General features: G+C 35.4%; 1 protein-coding gene across 1 annotated transcript; it reads right to left on the bottom strand.

Moving 5' to 3' along the window:
• Nucleotides 1-327: 327 nt before the first annotated feature.
• Nucleotides 328-10,044, bottom strand: LOC137716388 (uncharacterized). The gene is made up of 11 exons (XM_068455835.1): nt 9,419-10,044; nt 9,051-9,290; nt 7,242-7,371; nt 5,250-5,402; nt 4,911-5,155; nt 4,753-4,822; nt 3,858-4,064; nt 2,050-2,285; nt 1,357-1,435; nt 1,162-1,290; nt 328-827 (listed from the first exon to the last, which is right to left on the bottom strand). The coding sequence occupies exons 1-11, from the start codon at nt 9,937-9,939 to the stop codon at nt 729-731; spliced, it is 2,109 nt and encodes a 702-aa protein (XP_068311936.1). The 5' UTR covers nt 9,940-10,044; the 3' UTR covers nt 328-728.
• Nucleotides 10,045-12,248: the final 2,204 nt, after the last annotated feature.

The following is a 12,248-nucleotide window of genomic DNA, read 5'->3' as shown; positions in this document are numbered from 1 at the left end:
TTACAGCATCCCAAACTTCATCTACAGTAATTGGGGAGAGTAAAAAAATTATTTTGCTCCTCATTTATGCAAGGCTTGATAATACTCGCAACTGTAGACGTCTCATTAGTGCTAGGAGGGGAAGAACAAGAAAAACGCAGTTTAAAATCCTACAATAAACCTGTTCGTGCCCCTCCCCACGACACCACCATAATCCATTCCCATCTTTTATCTTATTGTTTTCGTTTCTTTTACTTCTAAATGTAGAACTAAGATGGGAAAGCTTTTTTGAGCCCACATTACTTCCTCCTCTCTTAAAACTTGGGACAATTCATCAATGATCTGAGCTTCAGTTTGTAATTCATCGTTACTGTTTATGTTATTGTTACCAATGGTATTAGTATTCATAACTCTCTTTTGAACCTTGTTAAGCTCGTTAGACAACTTATTTACAAACTAATTAAATTCAGGATGCATTAACCGCATTGCTTCAAACTTGGGAGGTCACACTACCATTGACATACAAGCTGAATCAACTGCACACGCCGGTTGCTCCTTGAAGTGAAGCTACACATGTAGCAATGCAATAAATCCATCTTCCAACCTCATTCCATTCAAAACCTCTTCTGAAGAGTCAAGGTTCTAAGCAGGCATGTCTTCAAGAATATCTACTTGACTGTGCTGCTTCTGACCCTCTAGAAGATGAGTTGCCATATGATCTCAGAACCTCTCCCCATTGTCGCCTACTGCTACTTCTTTTGAACATCTGCTGGCATTCTAGATGTGCTGCTTCCACTGCGTTTCTTTTGTGCATTCCTCATCTCCTCTTCGGTGCCATACCTTGCACGCTGCAACATGAGTAAAATAAACACCACAATTTCTTAGAAAGTTGGGATTTTATCAATTTTGTGAAACAGAATACCCAAACAATAATCACTAGATTATCATTGACAAGAATATGAAACATCTCACTGGTCTCTACCGATAAAAGTTTAAAACCCATAGCATATCACTAAGAGGAAAAGATCTCTGATAACTCAAATAAGGATGATGGCAGTAAGAACAAAAAAGTACAAACTTTTTTCAACAAAAAGGTGCGGCACAAAGACTTGTTTATTTGAAACATAACCGGAAAAAAGAAAAGAAAAAAAACGAAAGCATTATTGCGAAGAGTTTTGAGACCTTGGTTGGGTCTGAAAGTACTGCATATGCCTCCCCAATCATTTTAAAAAGCCTGTCAGCATCCTTCTGCACGTCTTCTGCTATCTCCTTCCAACACCCGTTATCGCTCCTTGAAAAGAATTGACCAGCCTATAAAAGAACATGTTAGACGGTGAATAGCAGTAAGCAAGCTACAAATCATAAAATATTACATACCTTGTCAGGATGATGTCGAAGTGCAGCTTTCCGATACGCCTTCTTGATTTCTGATGCCGAAACAGATGGTTCAACTCCCCTACCATTATAGCCGAAATAACTTAATGATAGTTTCAATCAATTATAGTCGGAATTAAACTGCCTTGAAAAGCTACACCTTTTCTAGGAGAATCATAAACGGCATGTGTAAATATTTCTTAGATTCCATGGACTATTCTTATCTGCCTACAATCCAGAGCATGGAGCATTACCAAAAAGCTTGTTGTAAATAATTAATTATATTATACCAAGGAATTATCAGCAAGCAGCTTCGGTCTAAATTTTCAATTGCTGTTGTATAGGCTCTCCTATACACTTCACTGTAAAGCCAGCATTTATTGTTCGTTTTTTCAATTGCTTAAATTACCATCTGGAGAAGTTTTTTATGCTTGGCAATTAAACCAACAGAAGGATACTTTACCTATTGTGAACAAGATGAAAGTCAATGAACCACCCATAATTTAAAAAATTGGTTTCCTCAGCCTCAGCCTCAACAGTTACAGTTAATTACTCAGTACACCCACCCGAATGTATAACAACTCAGCCTCAACAATTATTTAACTGGATAGTCTAGCAGCATTCGTGTAAATGTCCTAAAGAGGGGCCAGTTTGCAACCATTCGCCAGAAACAAATATAGGTGCAGATAAACTTACAGAATAAGGTACATATCCAAGGGGATGTCCTTTCTGTCTTTTTCTTCTATTTTAGAAAGATGAAGACGAGCTTGTCTCAAGACATTTGTGCCGCTAATGGATCCGTCAGATGCTCCACACAGATTAGTTTTTTCCACTTCCTGCTTAGTGAGAATAGATACCCGTCTCCGAAGATCTTTAGCGGCTTCTCCATAATCTCTGATCATCTCGTATAATGTGGCTCGTCCAGAAATAGCCTGCCAAAAGTATAAAAGAAAACAGGAATTGACATAACATACAGGAGGACCCAATCAAAGAAATTTATTGTTCTGAAATGCAATATGCCACAGGAAAGGCAACTTTGTAAGGATTGTGAAAGCGGTAAAGCACCACCTACTACAGGAATGACAACTTCATTGTGTTAGTGTAGTCTTCTTCCATCCCCAACATAATCGACCCATAGACTTCAAATTTTAAACGTTCGTAGACAAGCAACCACTTATAACTCAAGAGGCTTAAATACAAAGGTTCACAAGGACCAATAAGTACAAACCATACAATATTTGACAACTCTGCCAACATCTTGTACAACATTCTGAAAGTTCAGGTCACTCTTTTTCAGTCTAGCCCGTTGGCATCACAAATATGGGAGGCAAACAATTCTAATCCATATGTCTATGTTAATGTTCCTGATTACTTTATCCCGCGCAAACAGTTCATAACAATTCCATATCCTTACGAAAAACTAATCACCAAGGAGCATTTCGGTGGTCACATTCATTCTAAATGTGTAAATATATTGCCTGTGAAGCACATGTAAGGGTATGTTCTACACATCTATCCGTTGTTCATTGGAGATTGGAAAATGATATTCACGCTACAGTATAACATAACCCAATACATGAGGAAACCTGAGCAAAGCACACCAGATTTTTAAAGTCTATAAATAAAATCTAACCCTGGAGAAGCTGCACTTTGAGGTTGATATAAACCACAAACCAATAGATATGGGAGAAATTATTAGTTAGAAATTAAAAATTATAATGGATGTTGAAAATGGTGTCAAAACTGAACTGACTGAGAATTCCTTCATTTTAATCTTTTATCCTGGGAAGACCTTCTAAGTGGAATGAAATACTCGTATCTAATATATCTTAAATTCTCAAGGGTGAACCCAAAGGTAAAATTCTTGAATATCTTCATCAAAATTTGACCACAAATTTGAGAAGTTCAGGAGACTGCAATCTGAAATTAAAACGTGACATTCTTGGAAACTTAGATGTTTGTGCTTTGCAATTGAAATAGAAACTTCTTCTTCTTCTTCTTCTTCTTCTTCTTCAAAAAAAAAAAAAAAAAAAAAAAAAAAAAAAAAAAAGAAGAAATAGAAATGAATTAAATGCTTTAAGATTTCCTTGAAAATTAATGTGTTAGACAAGATCCATTTATTGCATTTCCACAGGAAGAAACCGCATAAACACACAATACACATATTCCAAATGCTCCCCAAAAACAGGTGGAAAGCTGTGTCACTAAGAAAATACAAATTGATTAGAGGTACTAATACACTTAGGGCACATTGATGGCTTGTCCTAGACTAGTTGCAAGGATTGGCTTGGTTGGTTCTATTTAGGCCCCACATTTTAAATAGCCTAAAATAAGCCCACATAGAGAAGTCATAATCCAGTCCTAGTCCGGTCAATCAAACGACCCCTTAATGACCTAATAAGACTACTAGTTTGTATATCTCTGATATCAATCAAACAGGGATATAAAACCATGAGCAATGCCATATCAAAGAATCATTAAGAAAACTTCAGCTTTGAACAAACCTTTAGATAATTTCCATCAAGAGCTATAGCTAGACTGCAATCAGCAATAGCATCAGTAATCCGGCCCAATGCTTTGTATGCAACAGCACGATTGCGAAAACAAACAGCTGTAAATGGACGTGATTCAACATTGCAGCACAAAGCAGTAGTATAATGCTCAACAGCTTCAGTATGTCTTCCAGCCTGAAATGCTTCATTCCCCGCAACCTACGATGTACAGTAACAAAGAAGAAAGTCACTACATAAGCAGCATGTATGTATATGTAGTAGAGCATTTCATATTTTTCAACTAAACAGTTAATGATGAATAAATTAAGGGAGCTGTTATTGACACTCCAAATAAGTCAAAAGTACAATTTTTCCCTTTTTATAAGGGAGGAGTAAAGGATGACCTTTGTGGAGTGCCAATAACACTTCCCCAAATTAAACGCATCAAATATTGGAAAAACAAACTAGTAGACACTGAAGAATGCCAAGCATAAACTAAAGTACAACCTTCTTTTACCCTGGCACCACTTGAAAAAGGAAATATTGTTCGAGAAAGTGATTGGTTTGTAAATATATCTGCAATCGAATGACTAGAAACTACTATATATCTCAAAAACAAAAAATTAAAAAACCAATGAGGTTTGATAATTGGCCTTTTTAAGTAACAAATACACTCTTTGTCTATAGGAGGAAAATGACACGGTTAAGAAGGTCCCATCTAGTTTTGAAAATACTTCATGTCTTTATTTGTAATTATATGTCGGCAAGACAGCTGAAGAGGATCCTGCCCAACTTTCTTTAATATGGGATGAGGTATGAGTTCAAATATTTCTACTCAATTGTGACATTACATGTGCACCTAGAGAGGATTGTACAAGTCAAGAAACACGGCACAGACTGAGCATACCTTATGAGACAGAAGTTCACGTACAACGAGAACAAGGGGTTCTGATGATTGCAGAGTTTTTCTCCAATTCCTGGACATTCGCATAGTGTTAGCAACTTCAAGCAACAAAAGCAAACCTTTAACACAATTTAACATCTAAAATCGTGTCTAAAAGTTACCTATATTTGGTAGACATCTTTTCCTCATATTTATCTAGTGTACCGAGACCCTCCTCGAGTTTTCCAAGATAAAAATAGGATTTAAAAATCATACGGCGCCGCCAGAGTCTGAAGTAAAAATACTTTGAGAGTTCGGAACTATCTGCAGAAACGAACTGGTCATTGGTATCTGCTGGAAGGTTGTTCTTTTCCGCAGAACTACGGGTCTGCTCACACAGCTCAATCACCTCTTCATACCTCCGGGCCTGCTGGGGAATACAGAAGTCAACCCACAACTGACTGAAAATCGTAGTAGCAAAAACCAATAAAAGAAAAAACATAATTAAATAAATCACTAACCGCAAAAAGAGCCTCCGCTTTCATTTCAAGTAATTTTTCTGAGCTGGAACTTATTACCAAAGCTTCATCAATAAGTTGTACAGCACGCTCGGCATTAGTAGATGTTTTCCATAGCAAAAGTTCAGCAGAAAGATTCAGGCATTCAGACACTTTCTGCCAGCAATTAAAACCCCAAATCAGTTTGTATACAAACACTTCTCCGTAAAACAATGGCTTAAGATTTGATTGATATTTTGCAGGGATGATCCAATTGAGACATAATATAGATATTTCAGATCATTAAATACAATGCAGATAGGGATCCACAAGCGATCCCCATTACATGCAAAACTTGGCACGTGTGTACATGTATGCAACATAAAACTGTTATTGGCCAAAACATAATAAAAGAAAAATGTATATCTTAACCTGAAGTATAAAAAACGACCTCTCAAAAAGAGCTAATGTTATAATGTTACATAAACCAAGACTTAAAATATAAATTCATTTTCACTGCTGCTAACACATCATAATCCCTACACATTTGAAACTAATGTCCAAAGAGCTGCCCATTATCTAACTTGGTCCCACATTTCATCTACACCCGTTCCCACAGTAACATGGGATAGGATACACTTTTGCAGAACCAGACCTCTCAAATTAAGATACAAAAACCTGAAGACTTGAAACCTAAATTCATTTCACAGCGGCAAATGCATCCATCCTTATTCGAAACTGATTTGCAAATAGCGGAGCTGCCCAGTATCTAACTACGTCATAATTCATCTAGTCCCACACCCTTGTATTCTTTAAAATTCTTCTATTACGCTCCACCCAAATATTCCAAAAACTGCCAGCACAAAAGCAACCCCATAAAAATTTAGCTTTCCTCCCCCATCCTGAAGCCTCAAACTTGGTACTTAGAAGCTCAAAACAACAATTTGGAATAACCCAACTAGCTCTAACTCCCTTACACAATTTCCATCACAACTGTGCAGAACAAGAGCAATGGAGAACATATGATCCACAATCTCCTCCTCAAATATACACAAAATGCACCAAGTGAGGAGATATACAAATAAAAGACCTTTGCTTTTGAATTTGAGATTTAGGAGAGTACATGGAATACTATAGTTCAACCTTCAAGCTCACACTGCTTTGATCCTATATCTCTCAAACTAATTACAGATATATGCTCTATAAAAAAAAATTTACTGGCCTGGAGGATGCAGAATGGTTATTTAAAATTCCCAAAATTTCATTATAATATCTTGTTTATAACACACTTAAATCCACTAAAATACTCATCTTTGCCTTCTTGTCAGTGTTCAAAACAGCAAAACAGCCCCACAATAACTCATTCTAATCCAAAAGAAACTCGGACCAAATTTAAATTCACTGTCTACCAACAATACGAGGTCCTTACTCAACAATAGCCTTTGCAAATACATTTTTCAGACCTCCATGGCCATCCTCAATTGTCCCACAGGGTTTTACTTGTACAACCAACTTATAAGAATTCCTGACTAAAATTTCACAACCTCCCATATAATCAAGTATCAAACATGAGCAACAATAATTATGAGCATATTTGAAATCTGCAACGCCTTCAGACGAAATAATATATTCAAGATGAAAAGAAGGAAATTAAATATAAGTTAAAACCCTAAACAGATCAACACTCCAACTTTGATCCCTTTTTCCCATGTCTTTTCTCTTTACAAGCCAAAATAGGGGTTTTACAATCAGAAAATTCCTTATTTCTTCTCGGCTCAATCACCCTACAAACTATGTGGTGTGCAACTTAAACTGTTTTTAAGAAAACGAGAAAAAGTTTCAGCATTATCAGGGTTCAGATGAGTACTGTATTAACCAATTTCATGTACACAACATAAGACTTAGAATTTATAATTTACACAACGTACGACTTGGAATTTATAAGTGATGTTAAATGTAGACTATGGTGAATCCCATGGAAAGCAGTAAGATCGGGTTTTTAATTAATTACACTACCTGTGCTTTTCGTAAGCCATCAGAAGCTTCTACTGCAATCTTTCGGTCCACAAAGACATCATTTGCCAATTGCAGGCACCTCCTAAAATTGTGTGAAGCATCTTCAACTTCCCCAAGAGCAAGATAACAGCTTTAAGAATTTTAAAACGAAATACAATTAGGGAAGGTTATGTTGTGTGAAAAGAAAAGCAATTATGAATTTATGACTGAAAAATTCTATGCCGGAACTCAAAAATCAAAGCGACAAAGCACATTCAATAGGAAATGCCTAATCAAAGACCAGCAGAACAACATATGAAAATTATGTGAAGCAGAAATTTGAGTGCCAGTAAAATATCTTACTTAAAACCAGACGATCCAAGAACAACAGCACAATATTGTACAAGTAATGGTAAGTAGTAGACACGGCATTCGTGTCGTGTTTCTCGTGTTCGTGTCGTTTTCGTGTCATACCCGATAGCTTAACGGGTCATGTCGTTTAATACTTGTTAAAGTAAACATTAATATGACCTGATCCGAAATCAACCCGTTAATATTATCAGGTAATAGACCCGACCCGTTACCCGTTAAGAAAAATATATTTTAAATCAATAAAAATAAAAAACATAATTTGACCCAAAAAAATGTACACATAATACTAAATTACTATGTACATACTAAATTTTGGAGTTGACCCCTTCATGAAAGTTGTAAAGCTTTTCATTACGAGTGATTACATTTTTCACACTTTTACAATAATTATTATTAATTTTATTAATTTTGCACTCAACTAAAAAAAAAAATTGTTCATGAGATTTGGAGGGTTTTAAAAATCTAAACGACCATGTAACCATCGTCTAAGCATTGAGAATGCAATTATGAATGTTTATATGCTTTCACATCTTTCAGACTTATACATTAATGATTATGAATTTTGTTTATTTTGAACTCCCTTAAAAATACTATTCATGAGAGCTTGTATGGTTTTAAAAATTCAAACGATCATATACCCATCATCAAAGCATAAAAGATGTGACTACGAGCGTTTACATATTTTTCGCACATGTAAATTAATTATTATAATTTTTTTAATGTGTTTGGTATTTTTAAATTACTTGATATTTTTATTTTTAATGTGTTTTATGAATTTTAATCTCAATCTTTGACTATAATATCCTATAAAAATAAATAAATAAATAAAACTTAAATTTTAAAATTTAAAATTTATATAGAATAATAATTAATAAACAATATATACATATTCATTATTTCTATTGTATTTTATAGTAAGCTTTTTTTTAGTAGTTTATAAAATTAAAATCATCAAAATAATTTTTTTCTTATCGTGTCGAAACAGGTTACCCTCGTGCCAGTCTCGTGTAAATCTGTTAAGAATCCCTTATTAATGGGTTATTATCATGTGACCCGATAATGACCCGATTAGTTATCGTGTTGACCCGAAACCTGTTATTTTTGTGTCGTGTTAACGGATCGTGTAAGAAATTGTTAGGACTAGTAAGTAGCAAAAGTCTAACAATCAATTGTATTAAAATTGAACAAGAATTATAGCAAAATTTTAAAATTTTAAAGTCCATTTGACTTTTGTTATAAATATATATCCAACTATATATAAATTTCAAGTGGTTGGGTTGTAAATTCCAAAACTTCATGGTCTAAAGTAAAAACGCACTAGATATCATGAAATGTCTGCGTAACTCATCCTAGTTTATGTCGGAAAGTGAGATCAACAAAAAAAGAAGCTGCGTTAGCGCAGAGGTTCATACTGGAAAGTCAAAAGAAAATATCAAATAGTAAAGAGAAAATACTTACTTGGAAGCTCTAACCTGCACTTTCAGGAAGTTGGGATCAATTGCAGCAGCCATCATACAGTCCCCAAGTGCATCTCTTATTCTTCCAACAGTCAGACGTGTTGCTGCACGGTTGCTATAGCACAGCATCAATGCCCTAAGACAGCTTCTAGATGTCTCATTTCTAGAAACGCAATTCACTCCTTGTGTGTAGCAGTCCTCAGCTTTAGACAGATCCTCATTAGAGTATGCTTGGTTTCCCCTGGAGGTGTATCAAATTCAACAAAAAGAAGCTCATCTTTAGTACAGGGCTATATTACTCCACTCAGAGGTCCAAATATAACTAAAAGGGACATCAAACAATGAGTTTTAAGAATAGACAAAGATGACCTTAGTCGCCACTTTTCACATGCCTCCTGAGCCGCGGCTGCTTCAGTAGACAAAGAAATAGATTCTTGCTTTACCGGACTTTTCTTTTTCTGGAGGCGTTTTGATGCAGATGCTTGACTTTGAGCAGCGGAAGAGGCAGCTAAGGTGAAGTTAGACCCAGTTCTATTTTCTGAACTTCCACCATCAAGCACGGCAGGGTCGAGTGTCCCAATCAAATCAAGGATAGCAAGAACGGCCTGCGCAGGAGACGGAACAGACGGCTGGTTTAGAGGACCGTCGACGCTTCGAGAAAATTCCGAAGGGAAAGCAGCAGAGTCCAAGTTCCGAATCAAATCGAGGAAGGCAGGGTCGCGATTCCTAATACTATTAAGCACGGCGGGGTTGAGTGTCCGAATCCAATCAAGGATTTCAGGATCGACGCCTTCAGGATGTTCCGATATCCGTCTGGATCTGAAGTACTCATAAATTATGGCCAGCACTGACAATGACAGCGGTAGGACGTTACGCGCCGCTGAAAACATAGTTTTTGTGCTGATGGCGGCGGCGGATGCGGTGGCGACGGTAGCTGAAACAGGGTTGCTAGGTTTTGCTGTGAACTTGCAACTAGCAACTACATTATGGATGAATTAAACAAACTCTGTCATAGGATCAAAGTATTAAATCAAAGTCTGCTTTGTCTAGACGCATGTTTGGATTGCTTTTCAATTCCAAAGCTACTTTAGGAAAAGTGGAGAATCTCATCTATGCTTCTCCTTTAATATAATTTATGGGTACCGGTCCACCTTATTTCATTTGATGCTTCTTCAACATCGAATTGTTTAATCCTAATTCACTTTGTTCAGGTTTTATTGAATTACAATATGGGTTTGCAGTTCAAAGTTGATTTGGGGATTTTAAAAGTGGTGGACAGGCACAAACAAGAAGGCAGAATTTTCAAGGCTTCGGCAAAGGAGGTAAGACTATCATAATTTTCCCCAGAAAAGAACCAAGATGGTGTTCCCTGGAAGATAACCAAGAAGGTTATTCAACCACACACTGTTTGTTTGATCTCTTACTCCCCATTTGCTCAGCTTTCTTTTGTTGTCTTTTTGTTTTTTTTTTAATTTTAAACTTCATATACTTAATGTTTTGAGTTATCTCATGGACAGGCACAAACAAGAAGATAGCCTTGGCCTCTTCTAAGAGAATGTAATCCACACGCTGAAGAGAACCAATTCTTCTCATAAATATATTCTATTCTACATTAGCTTTCTTTGTTCTGTTAATTGGTACTTTTTATCTATTTGTATTGTTCTTTTTTATTTCTCGCTATTTATTTTTTGTCTGCATAATCCGCGTATTATTTTGATAAAAAAAATAGCATATTATATGGGGTTTTATGCGGTTGATATGATGTTTGATTGGTTTCTTTGTAACCAAAAATTGTTTTCCCCTGGCCCTTAACGATGGAACACGGCCCCTTCTTTTTCGACGCAGTCTTTGAATAAGGTCTGAGGTGACCGTGGGGTGCAAATTACTAAGACTCCGAGACAGCGACGATTGGGATGAAGATCAGAGATGCTCAAGTATATATGTTAACAACTTGGCATTGTAAGTGTTTATAAATTCCAATTTGTATTACTGATAAACTATATATACCAAATGTGATTAGGACATGCATGGTAAAGAAAAAGTTCATCTTTGCACAATACATTTAAATTATATCTTCACAATTACAATGGAAAAAAACTAATGCAAAATCTTCACAATTACATTTAACATTTCTTACTATTTAATTTTGTAAACATGATAAAGTCCTAAAAAGTTATGTTTTTCGTTTTCACTTTGCGTAACATTTAAATCATTACTTTACGCAAAGTGAAAACGAAAAACTGAATAATTTTTTAGGATGTGCATGGTAACGAAAAAGTTCCTCTTTACACAATACATTTAAAATATATCTTGACAATTACAATGAAAAAAAACTAACGCAATACACATTTAGGGGCGCGTAACGCCTGTGATGCAAAAATGCGTGCGTGCGGAGAGGCTAATATATTCATAAATGAAACAGACAATAAACTTAAAGTCAAACTGAAAATTATATAATTAAATTAATCTGATCATCCAAAACCGCCTTGGCTTTTTTTTCTTCAGAAGACTACATATTTGTACATAATGGGCAGGTGCAAAAAGACTAAGTTAGATGATTGAACATAATAAAAAATTGAAAATAATAAGAAATTGTTGTGATGGACACAAATAGAATTTATAAAATAATCACTTAAGAAATATAAGAATATTTAAAACAACACATCTTTGGGGGGCGTAGCGCCCGTGATGCAAAAATGCCTCTCGCACGCACGTTAGTGCGTGCAGAGAGGCTAGTAGTCAGATAAATGACTTGCAGGCTAGGTCTTCGTAAGGATTAAAATTTCAACTGTTAAATTCGATAACCATAGATAACCGTCCGAATGAATTGAATTTGAGTTTGAAAATTCGGATATATTTTGGTATGGGGAAAAACTGTAAATATTATTCGGTTATGGTTTTGGATATGGTTATAAGATCCCCAATCCATATCTGTATCCGTACCCGAATCAAATAAAATAAAATATAATATTATATATAATATTAAAATATTATATAATATATGTGTGTGTGTATGTATATTTATTATTGACCGAATCTTACTTTGAGAATACAAAAATTGCATTGTGTGAATTGCATTTTGTGGCAAAGTTCAAAAGTTTTGATATGAATCAAAATCTATGATAATTCAATACCTATGGGAGATATTAAAGATCAACCACCATTATTAATGTTTAGCTTTATTTTTTATGCTCCAAAA

Source organism: Pyrus communis, chromosome 14 (assembly GCF_963583255.1).
Source record: "Pyrus communis chromosome 14, drPyrComm1.1, whole genome shotgun sequence".
Lineage (NCBI taxonomy): Eukaryota > Viridiplantae > Streptophyta > Magnoliopsida > Rosales > Rosaceae > Pyrus > Pyrus communis.
This window is presented reverse-complemented; position numbering and strand designations above follow the sequence as displayed.

Bases quoted from the DNA above. Each gene is read 5' to 3' on its own strand.
- LOC137716388 (XM_068455835.1), bottom strand. From the start codon at position 9,939: ATGTTTTCAGCGGCGCGTAACGTCCTACCGCTGTCATTGTCAGTGCTG. The intron at 4,823-4,910 runs GTAACTTTTAGA...GCGAATGTCCAG, and splicing joins AAGATGTCTACCAAATATAG to GAATTGGAGAAAAACTCTGC. The intron at 1,291-1,356 runs GTATGTAATATT...GTTCTTTTATAG, and splicing joins TTCGACATCATCCTGACAAG to GCTGGTCAATTCTTTTCAAG.